Source organism: Chrysemys picta, chromosome 8 (assembly GCF_011386835.1).
Source record: "Chrysemys picta bellii isolate R12L10 chromosome 8, ASM1138683v2, whole genome shotgun sequence".
Classification (NCBI taxonomy): Eukaryota; Metazoa; Chordata; order Testudines; family Emydidae; genus Chrysemys; species Chrysemys picta.
Window position 1 is genome coordinate 104,913,945 of NC_088798.1, and position 27,169 is coordinate 104,941,113.

General features: G+C 48.2%; 1 protein-coding gene across 1 annotated transcript in view; it reads right to left on the reverse strand.

Annotated features, from left to right (window-relative positions):
• The window catches only part of FAT2 (FAT atypical cadherin 2), an 80,752-nt gene that overhangs the window by 20,140 nt on the left and 33,443 nt on the right, over window positions 1-27,169 (reverse strand). Inside the window, exons 6-18 of the mRNA XM_005295894.4 lie at window positions 26,438-26,648; window positions 22,952-23,091; window positions 20,882-21,157; window positions 20,240-20,450; window positions 14,411-18,463; window positions 10,027-10,223; window positions 8,803-8,956; window positions 7,663-7,896; window positions 6,418-6,807; window positions 4,364-4,578; window positions 3,261-3,398; window positions 2,523-2,666; window positions 659-856 (exon numbers count right to left, since the gene is read on the reverse strand). Of these exons, the coding sequence (XP_005295951.2) occupies window positions 659-856; window positions 2,523-2,666; window positions 3,261-3,398; window positions 4,364-4,578; window positions 6,418-6,807; window positions 7,663-7,896; window positions 8,803-8,956; window positions 10,027-10,223; window positions 14,411-18,463; window positions 20,240-20,450; window positions 20,882-21,157; window positions 22,952-23,091; window positions 26,438-26,648 (6,561 nt within the window). The remainder of the gene's footprint in view (window positions 1-658; window positions 857-2,522; window positions 2,667-3,260; window positions 3,399-4,363; window positions 4,579-6,417; window positions 6,808-7,662; window positions 7,897-8,802; window positions 8,957-10,026; window positions 10,224-14,410; window positions 18,464-20,239; window positions 20,451-20,881; window positions 21,158-22,951; window positions 23,092-26,437; window positions 26,649-27,169) is intronic.

The following is a 27,169-nucleotide window of genomic DNA, read 5'->3' on the forward strand; positions in this document are numbered from 1 at the left end:
GTTTGGGGAAATTGTCCGTTTGGGCTCAGCAGGGCTCCAGAAGTAGATTGGCAGGAGGCACTGGGGGATCTGGGTGTGGAGCTCAGAGGTAGAATAGCATTGAGCATTGCAGCACAAGGCTGAGGTGCACTGGCAGGGCTGTGGGGGTGAGGCCTGCTCAGGCATTTTAACTTGCAAATAAAAAAATAATTTCCCGCCCCTGTTGATCTGTTCCCCCAGGAAAACCAGTTCAGGCTGAAAACAAGCTATTTTCCTGTAATTTGTTTACTTGATGCGAGCATGAATAAAAGGGAACAGCTCCTTTCTGGAGTACGTAGGTGAAGCTTTCAGGAACAGACGCAAGTCTCTCCCGAAGTGGAAGGTCTCTAGAATTATATCGGGGAAAGCATCATACAGGGTCAATTGCACTGCAGAGGTTCCCATGACTACACCAGCAGGTTTTATTGCTGGAAAAGCTGGCCCCAGTTTTATGCAGACACAGCTCTTGGGACGTGAGCTCTACAGATGGATCCAGGCTTCAAAATTTGGATCTGGAGCCAAACTTCCCAAAGATTGGAGTTGCTTCTATCTGGGCTTTTGGGTGTAATTTCCATTGCCTTCATTGTTACTGCACTGGCCTTGGTGAATTCATATCCTAAAGGGGGAAGGCAGGATCTACCTGAACCTGTAGGAGATACTGCTCTTTTGTTCTTCTATCCAGAACAGATGAGGTCACCAGCAGACCATCCTGGGTGACATCAAAGGCTTTCCCGTCGTTTCCCTCGGTGATCTGGAATGAATATGGCGGCCCGTTCTCAGGGGAGTCTCTGTCACTCATGATCAGCTGCAGGACACTTGTGCCAACTGGGGCTATCTCCTGAAATATGGGAGAAAAGGGGTTGAGCAAAGTGAGGGAAGGCACCTGGCCAAGATAAGGGTGGAATTTCTCTGCCTCTAGGGTTGCTGTTTGATCGTGGCACCGAAAAGGCACAGGGTGGTTGTGGTGACGTGAGCAGACGCCTATGGAAACATAAGGGGAAACAGCCAGCAGCTCGGGCATGGTTTTGTTACCCCAGTTTTTACATTCCAAATATGTAAAACTCTACTTGTGCTATGGGAAGAACAGTGAGCAGGGCTGGACACAAGGCTGCAGCTAACCGCTGAAAATCCATTTAACTCTCTGACTTGCTGTTGTTCCTTGTAACTTTGGGAGGAGGTAGAAACCTCCTCTGCCTCCTGAGGAATTAAAACTCCCCCTGGGCTTTCACTGGTTTGGCCCTTTGTGTGAATCTTGTCGTTTAGCGTTGGCTCTCTTAATCTTTCTGATAGCCCAGGGCTTGGCAGCTCTCAAGGTTTTCACTGGAGTCAGTTGGGTAGGTTCAATAGGCTGTAGAGCAGTGGTGGGCAACCTGTGGCCCATGGACCGCACACGGCCCATTAGGGTAATCTGCTTGCGGGCCGCAAGAGAGTTTGTTTACACTGACTGTCCGCAACTCCCAGTGGCTACCTTCAGGGACCATTGTGCTCCTCTACTCTGTCCTCCTGCATAAACCAGGCCATAGATTTCACCCCAGGCATTCCTGCATCTAGCCCAACTACCAACGGCTAAAACTGCCTTCTTGATTTAAAGACTCCAAGTAATGGAGCATTTACAGCATCTCGAGGTAAGGGTCCAATGGTTAATTACCCTCCCTGTTAAAAATGTGCATCGTATTTCCTGTTTGAACTTTCCTGACTTCAACTTTGTAGTAGCTCTATCTACTTTACTGAGTTGGAGTATTTGTGACTGCAGTAAATTATATATAATTATATCTATCTATCTATCTATCTAAAATAATAATAATGGGCCTGATCTTGGAACAAGAACCTGTCAAACCTCAGAATGATAACTGGGAATTCTTAAGTAATCAAAATAATTAATTAATAATCTATAGATACAACTTCCAGCCATTGGCTTTTGCTGTGCCTTTATCAGAAAGATTAAAGAGCCCTCTACTATCAGATGTCTTCTGCCTGAGTAGGTATTTACAAGCCATTATTAAATTGCCTCTTAACTTTCTCTTTGATAACTAAATAGACTAGGCCGGTTTGCCAGACCACAAATCATACTTGTAGCTCTTAAACTGTTCCTATTATACCCATCACCAAACACCCCAAATTACCCAAGGCCCTGGACAATTTTTAACCAGGGAATCCAGATTACCTAGGGCAAGAAGATGCCTTCACTATTACATGTGACCAGATTGTGTGTGTAGTGGCGCGGGAGGGCACAGCGTGAGAAGGACCAGGAAGAAGTGCAGGGACTGGCCTCTTCCTACGTCCCTGGGGACGCTGTGTAGACCAAAGAGGGCAGGGAGGAGGGTGCTGCAGGGCAGGACCCCAGGTCTATTAGTTCATCGCTTGTCACCAACACAAAGCAGAATCTCCCTTCACAGCTAACCGCCCACCCCCAACCTTGGTGTAATTCATTGAGGGTCCCTTAGGTGTCCTGAAATGAAAGGGAGGCAACACAGTGTCTCCGCTGAGGAGAGGATCTGCCTTACCTGCACCACCACGCTGTAATTGAGCTGGAAGAACCTGGGCGGGTTGTCGTTGACGTCCGTCACCCGGACACGAACGGCAACGTCGCTGAACAGTGCAGGCTGGCCGCTGTCTGTGGCTCGGACCGTCAGGGCATAGCTGGGAACCTAGAAGGTGTACGGCATGCATTGATTATGGGGATTCGTGTTCGGATGTTTTATTCTTCCCACGTGCAGGCTTATTAAAGAGCACAAGGTAATGGGCAGTTTAATGATAATCACACTTGGCCCTTCTCTGGAGCTTTCCATCCATATGTCTCAAAGTGCTTCACCAAGAAAGTAAATATCATTGTCCCCTGTTCGCGAGTGGGCAAACTGAGTCACAGAGATGGGAACTGACTGGCTGAAGATCACACAGGAGTCTAGGGGCCTAGCCAAGCAGAGACCCAGGTCTCCTGACTCCTAGTCCAGTGCTCTAACCATTACACCATATTATCTCTGCTCTATCACATGCCAGCCCCCAAGGCATGTGTTCCTGACCCTTCAGCAATATCTGTGGGTCCAAAGGATTCATGTGCATGGCAACTGATTACACTGGCCTGCCGAGTGCAATGGTTTCAATGGATCGTTCAAAACCTGGCAGACAGATGAGCACTGTGCGCTTCCCCAGTCTTTTCCAGCCTCCTCCTGGTGGGGTGACATAACCTTGTTTTCTAACTCGCCCATCTGCAGCATCAAGCCTTAGTGTGGACTGTAACTCACCTCCTCCCGGTCCAGGTGCTTGGCAATACAGATCTGTCCGCTCTTGGGATGGAGGGTGAAGTGTTCCAGGAGGTTCCCTCCCACAATGGAGTATGTGATCTGATTGTTCATCGCCCCATCCAGGTCATCAGCTGACACCTATTGGGGGAGTGATAAGAGGGGGGCTCCTGAACAAATGTCTCCTGTCTCAGAGGCAATGTCTTGCCGGTTGTTTGAGGGTGGGAGGTTCTGACTAAGGCATGAGAGGGGAAGACGGACTGTTTGCTTTTGGTACAAGGCTTAAGAGTACCTTGCAGAAGCCCAGGGTAGGAACAGAGAAAACTCTGCAAGGCCACTCCGCTGTCTTCCTTCAAATCATAGAATCATAGAAGATTAGGGTTGGAAGAGACATTAGGAGGTCATCTAGTCCAACCCCCTGCTCAAAGCAGGACCAATCCCCAACTAAATCATCCCAGCCAGGGCTTTGTCAAGCCTGACCTTATAAAACCTCTAAGGATGGCGATTCCACCACCTCCCTAGGTAACCCATTCCACTGCTTCACCACCCTCCTAGTGAAATAGTGTTTCCTAATATCCAACCTAAACCTCCCCCACTGCAACTTGAGACCATTACTCCTTGTTCTGTCATCTGGTACCATTGAGAACAGCTTAGCTCCATCCTCAATGGAACCCCCCTTCAAGTAGTTGAAGACTGCTATCAAATCCCCCCTCACTCTTCTCTTCTGCAGACTAAACAAGCCCAGTTCTCTCAGCCTCTCCTCATAAGTCCCTTCTTAAAACTCACCTCTGCCATGGTGCCTACAAAACACTCAACAATGGCCTGGCGGCTGGTGTGCCGGGACCACTGCTTTTCACACAGTTGTAACAGTTTCACTGTTGCCTTATGCTTCCCACCCCCAGCCCCCCACTTTCTGGATCCACCTGTTGTCTCTGGTAATACATTTAGCCTGTAAGCTCTGTGGGGCAGGGATCTTTTAATCAATGTGTGTGTACAGCGACAATATCCCTGACTGAGGCCTCTAGGCTCTACCACAATGTGAATGAGAATGTGGGTGGACACCTGGCTTTAGGCTGCTAAACAAGAGTCGTTCCGTTCTGTCTTACCGTAAGGATAGTTTCCCCAACAGCTGCATCCTCGCGGATTTCAGTGATGTAAGGATCCTGGGTGAACTTTGGCATGTTATCATTGATGTCGGTGATATTAATCACCACCATGGTGACGTCACTGAGAGAAGCAGAGCCCTTCCTTGTGCCCTCAACCGATAAGTAATACTCGTGGCTCACTTCAAAATCCAGGCTCCCGCTAACGTACAAGATACCTGTATATGTGTGCAGACAGCAAAGACAGGAGATGCTTTGAACGCAGGACATGTAATGTCTTACAGAGACCCCCAGATCAATCAAGGAGACGACTGGCAAACCACCGGCAGATAAAGCCATGGTGGCTACTGCTCTAGTCCATCAAACCAGGCCACTAAAAATTGTGACGTCACATAAAATGAGCTCCAATCAGACAGACTCTTTTCATAACTAGCCCAACTCTGCTGTCAAATGCGTGAAGAAGTAAAATATCCTTTCACTGCATAACAGCTTCTGGATTCATATGTGGAAAAGATCAGATCTGGGACAATATAAACCAATAGCATCTTGCGGTAAAGTAGAAAGATACATAAGGTGATAAGTTAGATTATGGTGAAACCAGAACAAGATAGGTATTCAATCAAAAGTGCCATGTGCAGGAAAGAAAAGATGCTTGTCAAAGCCTATGTGGACGTATGAGACACAATCGCAGATAAGTATCAGCTGGAGATCGCTAGCTGTCCCCTTTGAAAGTGGTGGCATGAGTGTCTGGGTTTGTCTGTGGGTATATAAGCAGAAGGGTAGGGTATAGCTCAGTGTATTGGCGAGAAACCGAGGTCTACGTGAAAGCAAAGAGGGAGATAGAATGTTGCCATGTACTTGAATCAAGTCATCATGAGATTATTACCAAAATCCCAAATTAACCTTTCACTAGGAATTACTCTGCTCCAAGTCTATTAGGATGGACGTTCTGAAGAAGTGATCTTTGTGGAAAAGTTAGCGAGAGTGTTGGGGCTGGGATGATAGAGATAAGGATGGCATCTTGGATTGGGATGATCTAGTGAAGGGTTGAAGGCCTCCATTGTCACGTCGAAGTGGCTATCTTACGGAATCTGACATTGTTCTTGCAATAGGCAACCTTTATCATCTCTTTGGCTATACAATATGGCACATTATGCTAGCTCGTCAGGGCTGACTCAGCACCTGCTGCATGAGTAATAATTCCATTTTTATCCATGCTCGTTGAATAGCTACCTAATAAAACCACCTATTGTAGCACTTTCTGCCCTGTCAGATTCCTTGTGGGATCGGGGTGGAGTGTTTTTCCTCCAGTACCAAACAACAAGAGAACAAAACCATCCTGAGCATTCACAGTGGAAAAATCTCCACACTCTGTTCTATGTTTATCCATCATCCCCCAGAAGCCTGATTCAAAGCCCACTGAAGTCAATAGGAGTCTTTCTGTTGACTTCAATGGACTTTGGATTGTTCCCTCAGAGAATCTGGCATCTGTATTTAGGGTAGCGGAGAATTACATATCCCTCCCTCTTCACAAATCATACTCTGTATCTGGGCAAGAAAGAGCACAGGACTGAGTGTAGGGGATGGGGAATAGGGGTGAGGAGCTGTTGAACATGGAAAGACAAGAGAAGCTATTTTAAAATATGAAACATGATTTTAAAAAAAGGACTTGGGGAGAGAGGGAGGAAAAACATTAAACAAAGCCAGGGAAGATAAGAGGGGAGCGAGAGAAAGATCAAAGGAGAGGGAAGGGGAGAGAGAGATGGGAATGAAAGAAGATAAGAAAAGACCTCCAGAGAAAGATAAGGGGTGGTGGTGGTGGAAGGGAGGATGAGGAGGGGAGAAGAAAGTTTTAAGGATCATGAGAAGGGGCTAGAATAAAAGAGGGAAGACAGGTAAAGAGCATATGGAATACAAACAAACTACATGAATTACAATACGGAGGAGAAAGGGAGAAGCAGCATGAGGCAGACAGAGAAAAACCAGGAAAACGGGCACTGACTAGAACGGTGTCACTGCCAGTCCAGCAGGACGTGCCGTGGAACAAGACCTTTTACCTGTGTTTGAGTTGATTTGGAATTTCCCGTGATCATTCCCATTCACGATTTCGTACTTGATCTCCATGTTCTCAGCGCCATCCCTCGTCAGCATGGACAGGCTGAGGACTTCAGTGCCCACGGCCACGTCTTCGGTGACCGTGGCCACATATTCGGTGCTCAGGAAAACAGGCAGGTATTCAGTCAGATCCACCACAGAGACAGTGATGGTGGTGAGAGCGGAGAGGGGGCGCGGGGAGCCCCGGTCTGTTGCACAAACTGTCAGCTCAAACGCTGAAATCTGAGTGTCCTTTAAGGGCTTCTCTAGCCGGATTACCCCAGTAGTCTCCTCGATTGAAAAGTATTCATCCGCTGAGTCAGTGAGAGAATAGATCACTTCTGCATTGCAGCCTGGAAGGATAACGGGGCAGACTGGATTAATCACAGGGCAGCACTGACCTGGGTTCATAGTTTATAATCAGTAGAACTATGCATACCCAAATGAATTTAAACCCAAGAGAGACACTGAGTCTTTTGGTTGCATTTAAGTCCCAGTTCATGTGTGCATCCATCCAATACAGAGCCAACCTTTTATCCATCCCTGCAGCCATCCAGCAGATATTTCTCTGATCTGCTGTTGCTCCCTATTTTTTGAATTAATTATTTTTATTTTCACCCTCATCCCAAAGTGGATCGCAGTCTCACATATACAATCACAACTGTAACAAAAAAACCTTCACAGAGGAGCTCTTCCAGGAGCCTTATCCAGGGCTCAGGAAACCCAGGGTCACAAGACAAATCCAAGCAACTTCCCAAAGATCATTTTCATTTCTCTTCCCTCGCCTTCTCTTCCTCCCGCCCCATTTATAAGCCTTCCTCACTACTGCCATTGGCTCCCATTCTCCATCAGTGGTGATATTTGCATCCAGCAGCTCTGTGGTGCTCCCACAAATACTGGCCCAATGAGAAAGAGGCCAGTCGAGATTGGAACTTCAGTCTTCTACCTGGTTGTGCATAATGCTACTTCTAAGCTACGAAGATGCCCTCAGCTGGTATCTTCTGAAGTTTACACATGTATCGAATTTCCTACAGGGTCTTCAAGGTCTTCCAGAATGTGTAAGCAATGAGGAGATTGGCTCAAAGATCCAGACACCTTTGCACCAAGTCACAGCCGTCTATGCCCTTTGCTGCATTCCTTCCCGGTATTTTGAGAAATTCTATCCATGAGGTAAAAGAACTCCGGCTAGAAATCTCGTTCAGACTCACCTTCGTCGAGATCCCTGGCAGAGACCACTGCAATGGGTGTCTTCATTGTGGTGTTATCAAAGACAGCTACGGCAAAATGACTGGGAAAGAACCTTGGAGCGTTGTCGTTCGCATCCTCTATGACTAGGGTTATATCTGCCTGGCAGGAACGGCCTCCACCATCTGTTGCCTTGGCGACAAGATGGTACGTAGGTTTCTGCTCCCGGTCTAGAGGTGCAGAAGTGGTCAGCTCCCCTAGTGAAATAAGAAGAGATGGCAACGGCTGAGATCTAAGAGAATTTTGGTAAAGAGGGCTATATGACACACTCTGTCAATGCTGCACTAGCCTTGGGAGACAGCAAACTTGGGTTCAAACCCTAGCTCCAGCCCAGTTAGCAGCGAGAAAAAGCCCATGTCTCAGTGCTATAAGCTATTCCGATATCACTGTCCGCCTTTGCACAGGAGTGGCCCAGAACAGGCAGAACGCTATTCAAGGGAAGTTTGCACAGGATGTGTCTGAGCTGTCATAAATTGCACTTCGATAGCAGCATCTCAGTCTTTGCAAACTTTGAGTTAATCACCCCCAGGTAGATAAGTATTATCTCTCTTTTAGAGAGACCCAGGGAGATGAAATCTTGCCTAAGGTCATGCAGAAAGACCTTGCTAGAGCTTCGAATGGAACCCAGGTCTCTTCATAGAATCATAGACTATCATGGTTGGAAGGGACCTCAGGAAGTCATCTTGGCTCATTCCCAAAGCTCTTGGCTCTTTCCTGCCCCCTAAAATCCACCTTCTCCTCTTATGCCCGGCTGTAGACTGTAATATTAGTCCTTCCCCTTCCCCAAGCACTAAAAACCCACCCGGGTAACTCCAAACATTTTTAAAGGAAGTCAGTGGCAGGAGCACTCAGTTAACTCCAGAAAAGAACCAGTATTCTAAAGATATTGCAATAAATGAAGGAGGCTTCCTGTTTGCCCTTCCCTGCTACCTTGACAGAGCTGAAATTAAAGGCTTTTCTGTTTATTCAACAAGAGATAAGGGGTAGGCAGCTCCAGGGAGCGTCCTCTGCAACTGCAACTGATCTCCGAACTGAGTGGGTGGGGAAGAGAACATAAACCCGCCGTTCTCTGCAAACTGCCATATGGGAGGTGCAGCTCTTACCTGTCTGTGGGTCCAGTCTGAACTCCTCTGCACCAAGACCATGCAGACTATATGTTATCTGCGCATTGCTGCCAACATCAGAGTCAGTGGCTGATATTTTCAAAATGAAAAACCCAGGGAGTGCATCTTCGGAGACTTTCCCTGTGTAGAGAATCTGGAAAGGAGAGAAGTTACTGCCCTCAGATTTGCTTGGCTTCATTCTGTGTGCAGGACGTGCATACTCAAGCCAACATAACAAAACTTTACTGCTAGATGTTGTGATTTCGAATAAAGGAGCGGGGAGCTGGTAAGAAGAAGGGTGACATTGTCCAGGCTTCTCCTGCTTTTCTCCCACCTCTTCTCCAAGCGGATGGAAATGGGGAGGCCACGTCTATGGCAATTTGAGTGGGTTATTATTGTCTTTGTGAACCTTTAGCAGAGTTTTCTGAAACACGAGGCTATCAGGTTTGCCAGTGAATTGGGTCCTGCAGCTTCAGCTGCAGCAGTCCCCTTCAGGTCTCACTGCGACTTCCATTTGTTACAAAGGGAAATCTATTTTATGATATATGTGTGGGTCGGGTGTGTATTACAGTGCTCCTAACCAGTGGTAGAATGATAGGCCCGGGGACTCAATCCACTATACACAGCTCAATGTGCCTCCATGCGGCTTGTCAGTGTTCTGTGCCAGGGGGACCACCTCTGGTGGGAGAGGATAATTCAATGTCTGCTCCTTGGTCTCTTTGCTGAGAGTGCCTCAAGGTTGTTCATTAGCATCTGTGTCTTTTGTGATGAGGAAACCTGCCCATTGGAAACTGGGCTGAGGTCAGCAAACTCATTTCACAGAGGCCATTGAACATCGCTTGGAGAATAACAACTTCTGGTCATTCCCAACGTGAGCTTGATTCATACCAGTGACGTGGAGGTGACTATTGCCAAACCCCTTATTCCCCTGTGATGGAAATCCTTTAGTCTAACGGGAGACATGGCTTGTCGATTTTCATGCCCCTACCCAGAAAGCTCCCCCGACCCTTTGCCTCTATATGTTATCCATCACACAGCTCCCTTACTCATCTGGAGTCTGGGTCTGACTCTCTAGTTACCATGTTGCTTAATTAAAAGATGTTGAGTACGGTCAAAGTAATAAGCAGCTAGCTCTGTACAAGAATTACAACAAGACCAAGCCACGTTCACTAGGGCCAGCTCTGTCATCAGTTCCACTTCCGTTGCCTTTTCCCCTCGCCTTACCTGCTTGCATTCAGGGTCGTTGTCATTGATATCGAGGACAAAAATCTCCACTTCCGTGACGGCCTGAAATTTCCCATCGGATGCTGTGACCTTGAGGAGATATTTCTCTATATCTTCCCTGTCAAGAGGCTTCTTGGAAATGATTTTCCAGTCTTCCTTAACCTGTTTAACACTGAACTGTCCTAACATGTCTCCTTCTGGAAAGATATAGAAGACAGAGTGAGGAAATACAGTGTACAGAAAGTGTGAAAGGACGGGCCTGGGGACGGATATGCTGCTTCTCTCCTGTACCACCTCACCCACTCCATGCAACCTGCTGCAGAACTTGCATGTGTTAGAAGCAGCTGTAGGGAGAAATGGGCAGGAACGTCCTATTGGCTCCATTTATGCTTCAGTCATTGGTTGCTTAAATATTACATGAGCTACTTGAGAGGAGAACAAGGTGTTTTCAAAAGGTTGTTTTCAACAGCTTTGAAATGTCCCAGCGATATACCTATGAGCCAGCACAAAAGCACATAATGTATCCCATTTCCAAAAGTCTGTCCATCTCTTTCTCTCTCTCCAACCACAATAGAATTATATGAGATCTGTAAGCTACACATACACTGAAATGCAAACATTGATTATTTATTATTGCAGTGCAAGAAAAGATTTTTTTTTTAAATGTACTAGTGCAACTGATCTCCTGGAGCTACTTTTAATGATATAATAAGTGAATCTTGAGGCGGTTGCATAAACGCTAGTGGGCCGGATTCTCCAGTCTGCCAAGTTCGCTTTATGCTGCTAACGTGACAGAAAGTGAACTTTAAAGTGGCCAGAAACTACCCCCAGGGGCACTGGAACAGTTTGTATAGTGGGGGGGCTGAGAGCCATTGATCCAAACTGCAAACCCTGCAGCTGATAGAAACCACTTCAAGTCAGGGGGTGCGACAACACCCTTAATTCCAGCACCTATGACTACTGGAGAATTCACCCATATTGTGGGAATCTCCGGTGGCAAAGAACCGATGGCCTGCACTGGAACTGTGCCAGTGGAAGCAGAGGCAGAGGGTGTATTGGGTGAGGGGAAGCAGTGTGTGTTTGTGTGTGTGTGTGTGTGTGTCTCTGCTACACCAGCCCAAGCATTTTTATTTTGAACTTGCTCTGTGTTTTAAACCAGTGGTTCTCAAACTAGGGCTGCCGCTTGTTCAGGGAAAGCCCCTGGCGGGCCAGGCCGGTTTGTTTACCTTCCGCGTCCGCAGGTTCGGCCGATCGCGGCTCCCACTGGCCGCGGTTCGCAGCTTCAGGCCAATGGGGGCTGCAGGAGGGGCAGCCAACACGTCCCTTGGCCTGCGCCGCTTCCTGCAGCCCCCATTGGCCTGGAGCGGCGAACCGCGGCCAGTGGGAGCCGCGATCGGCCGAACCTGCGGACGCAGAAGGTAAACAAATCCGCCCGGCCCGCCAGGGGCTTTCCCTGAACAAGTGGCGAACCGGCTTTGAGAACCACTGTTTTAAAATATCTAGTGACCAGTCAGTGGCCACCTAGGCCTCCTCAGCTGTCATTATGCTATTCACTAGGCCACTGAGACCTTCATGGCAGCAGTGGGAATAGCGCCCAGATCCTCCTGCTACAAAACCGCAGGTCTCACAATGTGAAACTCACCATTGCCTTGGGCAGCACAGATCCTTGTGTTGTGGGCTCAGAGTTCTAGCACCACTGACTCCAAGAAGTTCCAAGTGGCCTTGGCATACAGAAGAGAGACACCCACCAAGACCTAGGATGCCCCGGATTTGTTACCATATTTACGATGAACCCCTTCTATAAGTTTACTTCAAAATAGCATGTGCTGTGTCCCATGATCCAGTTCATCAGCGCTTGATGGGCATCAGCTTAAACCCTGCCTCCTATTAACCCCACTTTTCTTTCTGATGCACATTCCCCGTTAGCTAAAAAAACAGGCAGTTCAGTTAAAGGGGGAAAGAATGCACGAGAGGATCCCCCCTAAAATAATGATCTGAATGGTTTTTCTTCTATGTACCCTAAAGGAGAACTGCTTCTTGATTGCATTCTGTGTTATTTTGCTACAGTTTGTAGGCCCCGGGGCAATACATTTATTGTTTAGAATTTTAACTACATATGGAGTTGCCCAACCCAAAATAGTGAAAACATAAATAAAACCCAAACAACATCAAAGTGCATTTTCCGGGGCGGAAAGTAATCTGAAACCAGATCTTAAAGAAGCCAGAAATGTTCTGACAAAAGCAGCCTAACAAACTCAGCCCGATGAGTTAAAAATAACCAGGCATTCAACAAACAGGCTCAAAAGAGATTGAAAAACCAGACACACTTCTTCTGTTTTAAAAGATTGTAACAGATCACAGGCTCCAGCATGATCTGGCTAAATGCTTTGACCCTGAAGGGTCTTTTATCTGAGCTGGAACAAACATTTTAATTTTAAGCATTTGTTTCACTGGTGAGAAAGACCCTTTGTAGTCAAGACATACTACAAAATCATGCAATTACTTGTTGAAATAAAGTATGGACATTTTAGTTTTTAATCATCTTTTGACTTTTTTTTTATTATTATTTTTTGTATAGGCTGTGGTTAATTTTGATTGGCCAGGCTTCCATTCTGGGTGTGCAATAACCTCCTTATTGTTTCTTAATAGTGGAAAACTTTAGTATGTTTGAAACTACAATATTGGACAGACAATGGGCTAACTACATCACTGGGTAAGCGTATGCAATTACAGACATATAAGGACTGATTCTCAGAAGTGCGGAGTGCCCATTGACTGCATCCTGAACATGTTCAATACCAGAAAATCAGGCACATATTGTGTGTGTGTGTGTGTGTGTGTGTGTGTGTGTGTGTGTGTGTGTGTGTGTGTGTGTCAGAGCCTCCATGAGAAACGAAATATTATGACTCACTCTGAGATCGCTGTAACACCCCTGTTGGAAAGCACTTAATAAGATGCATGCAATAAGTATTTTTGCAGAATAAGTAGGGTTACCATCCGTTCGTATTTTCCCGGACATGTCCGGCTTTTGCATCTCTAAATAGCCGTCCGGGAGGAATTGGTAACAAGGTTAAAATGTCTGGGGGGTTTTTCTCCCTTGCCTCCCTTCCTCCCTTCCATGCAGAGTGCAGCTGCTGATTGGGTGGCTGGGCCGATTGACCCGCTCCCATTGGCCTCCAGCAGCCAGAGCCCTCCCCTGTTCCCCCCTCCCTCTGTCTGCAGCCCTGTGTAACACACAAACCGACCCACTGGGCAGCGTGTTTTGCAAACACGTGGAGCCAGAATGGTAAGGGGAGTCCGGAGGGGGGCAGTCAGGGAGCGGGGGAGTGTTGGATGGGTCCCCGGCCTCCACCTGCCACCCCCCCCTGCACATTCCCCCCTCCCCCGTGGACCTCCCCTCTCTGCCTGCTTCTCCCTTGCCTGCTTGTACTGCCAGAGCCAGCAGCAACTGCTGTCTGCTGCCCCCGGGTCCTAGTGTCCCCCATCCACTAATGGGAAGACAGGCTGCCCTTACCCTGCCCTTCCACCCTAGCCCTGAGCCTCTCCAACGCCCCAAGCCCCTCAGCCCCAGCCCTTATTCCCCCGCACCCTAATCCTCTACTCCATCCCTGAGCCCCCTCCTGCATCATGAACCCCCATCCTCAGACCCACAGCCCTCACCCCTGCATCCCCTCCTATCCCCAAACTCCCTCCCAAACCCCCTCCCCCTTCCTACACACCCCCTCCTGCCCTCAAACTCCCTCCCAAAGCCTGCACCCCCTCCCTTTGCACCACCTCCCACCCCCAAACTCCATCCCAGAGCCTGCACCCCTCACCCCCTCCTGCACACCCACCCCCTGCCCCAGCCCGGAGCCTGCACCCAGCACCCAAACTCTATCCTAGAACCTGCACCCTGCACCCCTCCTGCACCCTAATCCCCAGCCCAGGACCTGCACCCTAGACCTCCTCCCCCCACCCAACCCCCCTCCCAGAGCCTTAGGCAGGTGGTGGTGGTGGGGGGGGTTCTGGGCACCACCAAAATTTCTACAACCCTGCCACCCATGTGAGTGGATAAGGGTCGGGGCAGTCAGGGGACAGGTAGGGTCCTAGGGGGGGCAGTTAGGGTGGGGGGTTCTCAGCAGGGGGCAGTCAGGGGACAAGAAGCGGGGGGGTTGGGGTTCTGAGGGGGCAGTCAGGGGGTGGGAAGTGGGAGGGAGTGGATGGGGCGGGGGTGGGGCTAGGGTGGGGCTCCCCCCGCCCCAGTGTCCTCTTTTTTGATTGTGGAAATATGGTCACCCTAAGAATAAGATACTATTCAGTGTGACTAAAGGTAGCAGAATCTGGCCCTAAGATTATACGCTAATTATTCTTGCCATCTCAAGAGTTAAAATTAATAGCAGCTCACCAGTTATGTAACATGTGACGCGTCTGTTCTGCTCTGAGATATCAGCATCTGTGGTTCTGAGCGTGGCAATGATCTGCCCAGGATCAGCGTTCTCAGTCACCGAACCTTTGTAGACCTCTGAGGTGAACTGTGGAGCATTATCGTTTTCGTCGGAGATGGTGACCTCCACCAAAGTTTGGGAAGACAGCTGGACTTTCCGGCCATGGTCTGTGGCTACGACATAAAAACGGTAGGTCTCCTGAGCTTCACAATCCAGCTCTTTCAGTGTCGTGATCCACCCACTCTCACCATCAATGGTGAAGAGTCCTCTGATGTTGCCAGGTTCTGCTTCCAGGCTGTAGGTCACCTGCCCGTCGCTCCCTGTGTCCTGGTCATTAGCGGTAACTTGAATTACTGTGGTTCCTGATGGCATGTTCTCCGTGACAAAAGCCTGATAGGGATCCGCCTCAAAAAATGGTTTATTATCATTGACATCTTTCACTTGGATACTTACGGAGACCAACGAGACCAGCTCGGTCCCCTGGTGTGAGCAATGAGCCATGACATCAATCTGGTACCATTTGGTCTTCTCGTGATCCACGGCCTTCTTGACTTTCAAAGCCCCCGTTTGCTTGTCCAGCGTGAATACCTCATCCTTATTGCTTTCAGCGGTGGTTCCCTTCACCAGGCTGTATATGATGGGCTCCTCTGCCACAGCTTTCACTGACCCTATTTCGGAACCTTCTGGAAGATCCTCAGATGCTGAGAACGTATACAGTGGCTCAGAAAACCTTGGCAAGGACACTTCTCTGGGGACAATCTGAAGATTCACGGGGACAAGAGAGTTCCAGTGAGGGGGTCGGCTGTCTTCAGCTTTGACTTTAAAGTTAAATGCTCTATTTTCTAACCCAATGAGGCTCTCTTTGACTTTAACAACCCCAGTGGCAGCACTGATCTCAACAAGATCCTCCGCAATGCCTTCCACTGAATCAACGGAGTAGGTGACGTCTGCATTCCCACCTTCATCGGCATCATAAGCTAGGATCTGAATGACTGGGGAGCCTTTGCTTACATTGGACTGAATGGACAAGGTGTATTCGGAGGCTTTGAACTGAGGCGGGTTGTCATTCTCGTCTGTAAGGATTATCTTGACTGTGCAGAAAGCCACCTTCCCGCCCCCATCCTTTGCCATGACTTTAATAGCAATGACTCGCTCCGTGGAATTTTCCCGGTCCAGCTTCTGCAGCGTGGCAATGTGGCCTTTATTGTCGATGGAGAACTTCTCATGGGCAAGTTTGTTTATGATAGTATAATCTATAGTGCCATATGGGCCATCATCTGGGTCAATAGCCAGAAGCTCAATCACCTTGGTTCCTACCTCGGCATTTTCAGCCAGCTCTGCTTCATACACATTTTGCCAAAAAGAGGGGTTGTATTTATTTGCATTGGTGGTATTGATGTACACGGGCACAGTGGTCTTGAAAACCCCATCGGAAGCAGAGACCTTGAGGTTGTAAGATGACTCAAGGTCCTTTCTACAGCGGTTGAGCATGGAAATTATTCCAGAAGTGCTGTTGATGGCAAAATGTCTTTTGTCATTGCCTGAGAGTATTACATACTCCAGTCTGGTGATGTCTCCACTGTCAGGGTCCAGGGCCTGGACCTTTATCACAGTGTGGCCACAGGTGGCCATTTCACTCACCTTGGCTTCATACTGAGGTTGGCTGAACTCAGGGGGGTTGTCATTTATGTCTGCCACGTCAATGATTACCAGGGCTTCGCTGCTAAGTGGGGGCATTCCGTGATCTGTAGCTCTTACTTTCATGAGAAACTGGTGGTTTGTTTCATGATCCAGCACGTGGGCTGTTGTGATTTCTCCTGTGTTAGGGTCAATATCAAAGGACTTGGTAGCATCTGAACTGTCGTCCAAAATCTGATAGGAAATTACTTTGTTTCGTCCTGAATCCTTATCAGAAGCAAAGAGCTGGACAACGAGGGTCTGAGCTGGCAAGCCTTCTGAGACAGATGCTGTGTAAAGCATCTGAGAAAATACAGGTGGGTTATCGTTAATATCCTCCACCTCCACTTCCACCGTGGCTTCCGAAAAGGACCCCAACGCTGTGTCCGTGGCTCTCACCGTAAATGTATGTTTTGTCTCTGATTCATAGTCCAGCTGCCCAGTGACAGTAAGGACACCGGTCTTGAAGTCCGTGTTGAACAGTTTAAGGGACTCTTCTTCCATGATGTTGTAGATGAGTCGCAGGCCTTCGGGACTACGAGCCTGTGTGTGGAGAATAGGTGTGTACAGGGGGATATTTTCCGGCACTTTCACAGTATAATAAAGGCTTTGGAATAAAGGATTGGATTTGTTCCTCACAGTGATTAAAATCTCTTCTTCGGCCTGCAAGGGAGGCTCGCCACCATCTCTAGCGATAACTTTAAGGGTGTATTTATTTAAAGCATGATAATCGAGGGGTTTCTTGAGCGAGATGTCCCCCAAGTCGGGGTCAATCCAGAAGTACTCATAGAACTCTGCTAATGAATAAGTAATGGCTCCATTGTTTCCTATGTCTCTGTCAGTGGCAGATACCTGAAAAAGGACATCGCCTGGTTCCGTACCATCCTGAACTGATGTGTAATATGGCACGTTCTCAAACTGTGGTGGATTGTCATTGACATCTTCCACGTAAACCTTGACTGTAGCCTGAGACACCCTGGGTGGGTTTCTACTGTCTTTTACTTCCACCGCAACCTCATACGTGTCCTGTGTTTCACGGTCAAACTCCACATGCTTGGTCTGCAGCACTCCTGACGCGTGGATCATTTTGAACCTCTCCGTGCCATTTAAGAGGGAATAAAAGAGTGGCTCATTTAGTTGATTCCCCCTGACTCCAAGAACAATGAGAGTCTCTTGATCTGTAGAATTCTCCAGCACTGTTGCTGTGTACCAGTCCTGATCAAATTTTAAGGCAGTAACTTGGGCTTTCATTAAATTTATCCTGACCAGAGCTGTACTCTTATACAAGCCATCACCAGCTCTGACTGTGAGCTCACGATAACTTCCCAGGAGGGTAGCATTAAGCACGGAGATGAGACCTGTGAGTGGGTGAATGGAGAAAGCGTTATCAAGGTTGCCTTCCGCTATGCTATAAGTCACCTCCGAATCTGCGTCTTCTGCTTGCACTGCCAAAAGCTCCATGCCTGGGTGGGCAGGCAGCAAGACAGAAAGTTCATAAGTGTCATTTAAAAATACTGGAGGAGAGTCATTCACATCTTTGACGTGGACTATGACCTTGGCAGGCGTGGAGGCAAATAAACAGGGATTGCCCCTGTCACGGACATGTATGCTGAAGTAGAAAACTGGGATGAGCTCATAATCGATGTCGGCACGAGTGGTAAGTGTTCCCATGCTCGGATCTATATTAAAATATTTCAGTGCCTCCTGTTCTAAAATTTCATAGACCAGCAAGGCATTCGAATCTTGGTCAGCATCTGTTGCATGTGCTACCAGTGGGGCATTGTTTCCATCCATAACCATGCTTTGCGATGGAGCATTCTCGCTGATCCAACCGACGAAGGAAGGCTTAACAAAGGCAGGTGCATTGTCGTTCTCATCCATGACGTAGATAAGCACTGTTACGTCCGTAAATGCTCCTCCCATGTTGGTGCCTCGGACTTTCAGCTGGTAAGATGAGACCTGCTCAAAATCTAAGTTCTTCTGAGTGGAAATAAGGCCGGATTGATAATTCATAGAGAATACACCATCCCCATTTCCTTCTTTTATTTCATAGCTGACAGGTGACACACTTGTGGCTGAAACCAGGATAAGAGAAGAGCCAGCAGCAATAGATTCGCTGATCTCTGCGATGTATTCCACCTCTGGAAATCTAGGAGGGGTGCTGTCGGAGGGTTTAATGTGAATGTGGACAGCAGTGGAGTCCTTAAGTTGGGGAAACCCTTGATCTTCTGCCTTTACAATGAGCGTTAACCGCTCTTGCTTGGACTGATCAAGTTTCTGGGCAACTGTAATAATTCCAGACAGTGAGTCAATGCTGAAGAACCCTTCGCTGTTACCTGAAATAAAAGAAATGGCAAAATCAAGAGATGACTCCACTCTTTGGCTGTGTTCTCTTGGGTTGTTTCCAGGGACATTCCTGGTGTCATATCAAATGACTTGTGCTAACCACTGTCTGTTTCTTTCATTGGGAAATAACAATCTATATTAATGTATAGGCTGGTCCAGGGGTGCTGGAACAATTTGTATAGTGGAGGTCTGAGAGTCATATATAAAGCCCATATATAATGGAAACCACTTCAAGCCAGAGGGTGCAGTAGCACCCCCTGCACCTCTAGTTCCAGCACCTATAGGCTGGTCTTCCTCTAAACATAATGATCCTGCTGTAAACTATAAGCAAACTTGTAAATTAAGGATTATTAAAAAAATTATTCTTTAACTCCGGTGAATTTAATGCTGGTGAAATGTGCACTTGAAGTTTTCTATTTTTGTATTGAACAGGTACAGCGTGGGCGGTGCCATATCCCCCCAACCCTACCCTGCCATTACTATTATTATTATAATATGTGTTTTTCAGTAGAACCTATGAGCTCCAGTCATGGCCCAGGATCCTAATGTGCTAGGCGCTGTACAAACACAGAATGAAAAGGCAGGCCCTACCCAAAATGCTGACAATCTAAGCAGCCAGTGTGGCACATCCTTCCGTGTTTGGGTTGTACTGTTAGAGTGATAAAATACATGACCATTGCAGTCTGTGGGCACCTTTGAACTGGAGGGACCATCACTAGGAGTTGAAAAGAGGTACTTCAGTTTCTATAGCAATTAATTCCTTGGCGCCTCTACAGAGACAGCCAACAAGAAAGGTGGTGATAAGTCTGGGGATCATTAGCGGCTGGACAGAGACCATCCACTTATTTCACATAAGCCATCAAACAGTAGTCTGGAGGCTGCTGCAGCTGGTCCCAGTGTTCCAATCACTAACGTCTTAGGTTAGACTTTCACCGAGGGTTGAAATTATCTTCTCTAAGAAAGTTTGTTAATATTCTGTAACATGACAGAGGAATGAACCATTTCTAAATGTGCATCCATGTACGGCTCCCATTTCCAACACAGGTTGGGGATAGATATAGTTGTTAGAAAGGGCATAATGTGCTGTGATGGTCCAGTGTGTGTCTGGAGCTCGTTCAACTCTGCTGACGCTGTACGTCAATTGGAGATGTTAAATGTGCCCTGGAAGAATGTTCATGCAGCAGCTAGGCTCTGGTGGCTTGAAGATATGAGGCGATAGGGAACAATGTGAGTTTGTGCTGAACTGAAGTCAGAGCCGGGGGACTGGGCATAAGGAAGAAATGCCAGGAGGTATTATTCCTAGCAAGCCTTCTCCTGCAGTTCACCCACAGTGCTGATTTTCCAGGCACTTTCTCCATTTTTTTAGGCGCTGCCTGTCTCCTTCTACCAGAACCCAGAGAGGAATGAGATTGGATGACCAACCAACCACAACTGAATAGGGTTCCGAATGATACTTTCGACATCGGGTGAGGCTGAGTCTGTGCACATCAGGAGAGGTCAACAGGTCTGTTTCTACAAGGGGGGGATGCAAAAGCAACTTCCCAATTAAAGAAGCTGAGCCTGGCTTCTGCGGCCTCAGCCAGGGAGATAGCTCTGTTTCAGCTCTGCAGATCACAAGAGCTCAGCAGTGGCAATATTGAGGGTACATAGAAACGGGACCAGCCACCGAATGGTGGATCCCACTAATTGGACAAGATTGCTCCAATGTCTGGACCAATGTTGCACGCATGTTCTTTACTAACACTGCCCTGCCTCATGTCCCTCACCTGCCTGAAGAGAGTAGCGGATTTCAGCATTAGCTCCTTGGTCCTGATCCAGGGCTCTGACTTGTACAACCTCTGTGCCTACTGCCGCTGAGTCCTGTGCCTCTGCTTCGTAGTGGATGCTGGCGAACTGGGGAGGGTGAATGTTGCAGTTCTCCACGTGGATGACTACCCTGGCAAAGTTCCGTTTGATGGGGACTTCCTGGTCCCTCACCTGAATGGCAGAGAGGAAGACCAGGTTAACATTATGCTCAGTGAGGGGAGGGCCATTACTGGGCAATGCTTCTCAGTTATTCTTCCAAATGCTCCTCAAGATTGAGATGTTTTGATGGTAATAACCCTGTATTATGGGTAGTCCTCAGCAGGGACTGAAACGATGCCCTTAAGAGCCAAAGCACAGCCCTCTACCAACTGAGTTGAAGGAGTAACTTTGTTAGCTGGCAGCAGCAATAGGCTCTTAACCTCGACGTGGATCAGCCATTAGCACGTTTATCTGGTGTGTTACATGGAGAAAGCGAAAGGCCTGCCTTTCCCTCCCCTCTAAAAACGTTGGCCCCAGTTTAAACTTCTCAAGTCACCCAGCCATATTTCTGATGGACAAACCATGTTCCAGCCCAGCGGTCTGATGCTTTTGCTCTAACATACCATCACTGTTAAGATGTGCTGCAGCACGGATTGAGAACTGAGCCCCTCTGCAGTCACGATGGCGCCGCTGCTCGGATCCAACTGGAAAAGCCGCGCGCTTCCGGGATCCACGCTGCCATGGAGGGTGTAGATCAAACCCTTCCCTTTGTCCTCATCTGTTGCACTGACCCGAAGGATTTCTGTCCCAGGGGGCGTGTCCTCCGGAATCGTCAGCTCATAATGGCTCTCCCGGAACTGGGGGCGGTGCTGGTTAATGTCAATCACATGGATGTAGGCCTGCAGAGGAAGTAGTACGTTATGCAGGGGAATCCTGTTTTGGGCGCCAATCCTATTTACTAATCAAAGGGTTGCAGGAAAAATGAAAGACACAGCCTGAGCAGTAAAGATTGTGTAGTACAGTTAGGTATGTAACTCTTGTGCCTTGGTTTGCTGAATGCAGCACCTTTAAATGCCTTAGGACTCTGCAGAGATTAGCAGCCATTTTGTGCTCATTTCAGGGCAGGCTGTCCAAGAAGAAGCACCCTGTGCTCTTTTCATTGAGACTGTATCTTCGCTCACTGTAGTGTTGCCGATCTCTCAAGCTAAAAAGCCATTTAGACTGAAAGTGTCGGCTGTTGGCCCTGAAAACATTAATGCAGCTACTGGTTTTGGCTTTGCTGGGTAATGTCATGCTGCTTCTTGTTAATTTTCACATTGGGAAACTGAGGGAGTGGTGGGCATGGTGGGTGGGAGGCGCTTGTACGTATCAGGAGCAGCGTGAAAATATGGCTGCCCAAACAAGTGTTGCCGTTTACACTTATTTAAAAAAAAATAACCCCCTTGCATATTTTATGGCAAAGCCTGCAAACTGCAAACCCTATTTCTGCCTGGGAGGTTGGCTGGTTCCCTCCGTTGTCCAATACCCCTGGATCCCTCCTTTCCCCTCCCCATTACACCCCCACCTCTGCACCTTTTGACCACATCGTACCTAGCCCGCTGTAATGATTTGCTTCCCTTTAACAAAATCAAACATGCCACGGTGTTTTGCAACAGCAAGTTCGCTGACATCCAGCAGTGCCCACCAGGGCCAAATAAACCGATGGTCAGATTGTGGGAGGCCGGAAATGGGCATCAGCCAAGGTGGTGGTTGTTTTTTATTTGGAATGATAGTTTGTGACATTGAAGATAGCAGGTGGTCACCAGTGAATTTCGGTGGAATGGCAGTCTCTGCCTATCTAACATCCTTGCTAACCTCCCCCTTACAAACCACCCCAGTGAATTTCCCACCACGCGTTACCACAAGGAGCACTGATGGGTCAGTCAAGGTTAGAACCCCATTGGAAAATGCTTGTTGATTTTTGACTTCTCCTTGTCTCTGCCGGGTAATGGTCCAAGAGCGAGCAATCCCTCTCAGGGTGGAGCATCCTCAACCCACACAGGTGGAGAGGGGCTGTGCCTTTGGATACAGAATTGAGGAAGGGGTAGAGCAGAGAGCCCTGGCCTCCTCCTTTCTATTCCCCAGCCTTCTCTCCACATCACCAGTCTGAGGCTAGTCCCCTTTGTGCTGAGAACGAGAGAGGTCGCTGCAGTGCCAAACGGGGAAGAAATGGGAATAACATTCGAATGGGTGCATCCCCCCTAAATCGGTCACTGCTGCCCCTTCGGTTCTCAGGGCCTTGTGTCTCTGCCGTATACACGTACTGATCCTCCAATGCTCCGTGTCCTCTCTGCCGTCTCACTCTCGCTCCTCCAACCGGAAGAGTTCAGCAAAGAACCCGGATAAAAGGATTAAACAGCCTCCTTCTTACTCATCCCTCCCAGCTCCCTTCTTTCACTGAGGTTGATTTCCTGTGGGACTCTTCTGCTTCTACTCTTACGATATAAATGACTAAGGGATTGAGTGCAAGAGTTTAAATTAGAGCGTCCAGTCCTTAGGCAATATATAAACCCTGAGCCCGGGGAGTGTAAGAGGGATTTATAGCCCAGCCCAAATGGGCACAATGCAATGAGACTTGCATTGCTAGGGCCCGATCCAAAGCCTGTTGAAGACAATGGACAGATTAGCGACTTTAACAGCCTTCAGGAAGTTACCTGGGTCCTGATGCAACTCGACCCATCAGTGACTTCTACTGTAAGGTTATAGCTTGGCTTCTTCTTTGCATCTAGGGCTCTCGCAATGACCAGGCCGCCTGTGCTCTTTTCAATATCAAAGTCCATGTCGTCATCCCCACCTGGGATGGGAAGAGAAATAAAACGGAGGTGGGGCGGGGGGAAGCAATATCAGACTGTAATATAAGAGAAGAATTTTGCTCCAAGGAAGCTGGGGTGTGTGTGAATTAAAGCTTGGCATTGGCAGGTGTTCTAAATGTCCCACCACCAGGACATGGAGGGAAGTATGTAGGTAGGACAGGAGGGAGGTTCCACGGGGAGGATGACTCAGTGAAAGCCCTTTTCTTGTTGTTTGGTATAAAATCTAAAAGGCCTGATCGGAGGCAGAGGGAACACTGGGGCATCTCCAGCTGAAGAGAAGGACTAGGAAGGTGACCCAGGGCTAGAATTGTCAGGGGAGACAGAATGAACTGGCTTCATATCGGGCGGGAATTTTCCTCTCTTTACCCCCGTCCCAGTCCCAGAGGGAAGCCATCAGTTCCATGGATTGCCTCTAGCCCTCACTGTAATAACTGCAAGAGCTGGGTGGGGAAGGCAGAGCTGCTAAGTCTCCCAGATTGGCTAGCGACTCCCAAGTCTGGGCACCCGTCACTGGGCACCATCTCTTAGTTCTTGCCCTCATTGGGAGAGCAGGGGAGTGGTTTGGAGGAAGGAGCTATAGGCCGCATCTCTATGGTAAGAGCCCTGGATGGAAGCATTAGGGATCTAAACCATACAGACCCCTACGAGCCCTTGAGAATGGTAACCATGAAGATCTGGCCTTGAGGACCATAACCCTCAGCTCATTCACAGTCACCGAGATGGCTAGATGAGGACTGGTAGTGAATTGAATGGTGAATTATTCTATTCAGCTCTAGCTGTACTTCTGTGGCCATGGGCGGTTTGGGGGCTACACTCTAGGCAGGATTTCTATGGTCAGGACATCCCATTGTGGGTGAGCAGTGGGAAATTTGAGGGACAAAGAGGGGAACCAGAAACGAGATGGAGATGGGAGAAACTAGGCCAGAGGGGTGGCCAGGGGAAACACTAGCTGTGAAATAGGGAGCTGAACAGAAAAAAAGGGAAATCTCAGATGGGAGACAGAGGGGAAGAAGAGTGATTTTATGCAAATAATGCCATGGATATTCAAATTTGAAAATTAGGGCATTACCTCATTTGCATCAGATCTCCAGATTTCTAGAGCTACAGGCTTATCACCTATGGGAAAGGGGGTGACTTTGCACAAGGGAAAGCTGCAGTGGATTTCAAGCTCAAGGGTTGCACTGACGTAAGTTAGTGGTGTCCTTCCCTATCATGGCAGGGAGCCTGCAAGCTCTCGGAGAAGCCCAACGCTGAACAGCTGCAGAAGCAGACGGCGCTCCCAGTGTGAGCCAAGACCGTTTCCTTCAGCCCAGATGGCCGCGTAGCACTTGAGGAGCTCAGCGGAGGAGTCATTCCTCATGTTATTGCAAGGCAGCCCAAGGATGACAGCTCCTTCATTGTGTCTCACACTCTATTTGCTTGTTATTTACATATGACAAGCAAAATGCCATTGGAATAATCTGGTCTACAGACTGTTAGAGGCAGTTTGGGTTATTTATCGTGTGCCCCAACACCTCTGCCAGACAGCAGCCAGATTCCCCGACATTCTGAATCAGGCTTATTTTCCTATGAGCATACAATGGTGCAGCTATCAGAGCACGTAGGAAAATCCTGATTGATACAGTGCGAGAGAGACGAAAGTAGCCGGGGCTGAGGAAAAGAAATAGACACGTGGATTCCCTTCCACCAGCATAAGAGAGCAGTCCTCTAACCTCACTTCCGTGGGGAAATGGGGCCAGAGGAGAGGAGAAAACCAGGTAAGTAAAGACTCCAAATTGAAGAGGAAAGAAGATGCTCACAGCCTCCCAATGAAAATGTGAAATCCCTCCCCTCTCTTTAGCTGCTACCCCGTTGAAGGCGGCTCAGTCTGGGCTCTCACACTCTCAACTGTCAAACCCTGCTTCCCATGAGAAAAACCCTGATATCGGTGAAAGGCTAGTCTCAAATTATAATAATAAATGGAGATATCCCATCTCCTAGAACTGGAAGGGACCTTGATAGGTCATTGAGTCCAGCCCCCTGCCTTCACTAGCAGGACCAAGTACTTATTTTGCCCCAGATCCCCAAGTGGCCCCCTGAAGGATTGAACTCACAACCCTGTGTTTAGCAGGCCAATGCTCAAACCACTGTGCACCAAGGCTGCCTGATTTCTGCAGCATCAGCAGTGCCGCATTCTGCTGCAAATCACAACTTCACCAGCCGCGTAAAATAAATGAAACACTACGGATTCGGATGCATGGTGAGGCAGCACTTAGGATGCATGAACAACTGCCTTTTCTGAATTTAGTGGTCAGCATGCAGGAGGTCAGAAAAGGCCTGAACTATAAGGGAAGATAAACGCTGTGATTAAATTCAGAGTAAATATCCTTGGGGCTATAAAATCCAGGCAAGTGGTAATAAAGCAAGAGAAACGTTGCATTGGGATTGTCAGCGCTACACGATGTCGACTCCCATTGTTCATTGTATTTGTACTTCGTTATCCTTGCCCAAGTGCACTAGAGGAGGGAGAAGGATTTACTCACACACTTGAAGCTCTGTCTGCGAAGGACAATTCCTGCAGACTGGACCCCAACGGGGACTAGGATAATAGGAACATGACATAGTCCCAAGATAGTACTAGGCGCTTACTGAGCACTGAACAGCAAGATGGTTCTGAACCACTATCTCTGCCCTGTGCGATCCATGGACAAATTCACCCCAACGTCACAGTCTGCTTCCCACAAAGTTGTCCCAGACGGGAGTCCTAAAAAGAAGAACCGTCATGGGTAAGCACCTCCATCAGAAGTAAGGGAAAGACACCCTGTCTATATCGAACCTGATCTGATGGAAATCATAGGCTATTTAAGAGCAGACTCAGAGGAGGAAGAAGCGGAGGAGTCCAAAAGGAATTGTTTTCCAGAGAAATCATACAGTGCCCTGAGCAAAGCAAGCATGGTAACCGGGTCAGCCAATCAGAACGCCCAAAAAGTGATTTACCAGGCTGCAGGGCCATAATTGCCACATATTTCCCATGAGCCATGTGAGTCTGTCTCACCCTCGGCATCTTCCAGAGCAGGAGATTTCATTAGAGATGGGCAAGTGCCAGAAATGTCACTGTAAAATAGGATGGGTAGTTGTTCTTGGACACCAACTCTTTTAGTGGGGCGGCTATGTTTACTGTGTAGTCAGCCTGAACGCCAGTCAATGCATAGATGGAGGCTTCTCCTATAATCTTAAGTAAACAGCTTCGTTAGCTCAGGGCATGTATGTGTTGAATGCCAAGGGAACTGGGGCAAAATTCTTCCAGCTCGTAGACACCAGAGCACTCGTTTCCCACTGGGGCCTCACCTGTGATGTTAAACCAGAGCTGGCTGGGTCCGATCTCGACGCTGATCACGCCCACCATGTGGTTCACGGGGTCCGTTTCCATCACAGCAAAGTTAAAATGGGGCTCGTCGAAAGCTAGCGGCTCTGAGGAAGGGCCTGGGCTAGAGACCCAACTGATGTGAAGCCGCACGCTGGAGGAAAGTGGGGGGTTGCCCCCGTCTGTCGCCTTGACCTGCCAATGAATACACAGGCTGGGTTTCAGAGAGACGTGCTGGTTTAGCAATCTCGCACACTAATCAGGTTGGGCTGCAGTTCTCAGGGCCCGGCTCTACATGATACTTCCCTGCAGTTTCTCTTTGAGTTTTAAGCCTGAACTCACCCATAAACCACAAAGCAAACCTCACTCATATGGGCAAAGTTTCACCTGCTTTCACAGTGACATCATGCAAACCAAATTCCTGTTGGTCACGAAGCAAACCCTTATACTTTCCCAGGCTCACTCCAAATCAGACCCTTGCTTGCGTCAAAGCAGAGAGGGACCTGGGCCAGGAGCCTGGATCCAAAGGCCCCTGTAGTTGGCAGAAGTTTGAACCTGAATTGAAACTTTGTGAGTTGGGTCCAGCTCCTCTCTGCAATGGATCTGAACCGGAACCCCAAATCTAAACACCTCTAAAACTATGGGAAAGCTCAGACTCAGATCCAAGCCCAGGTGAGATCATGTGGAACATGATATTCTCCCTGGAAGAATGTGGT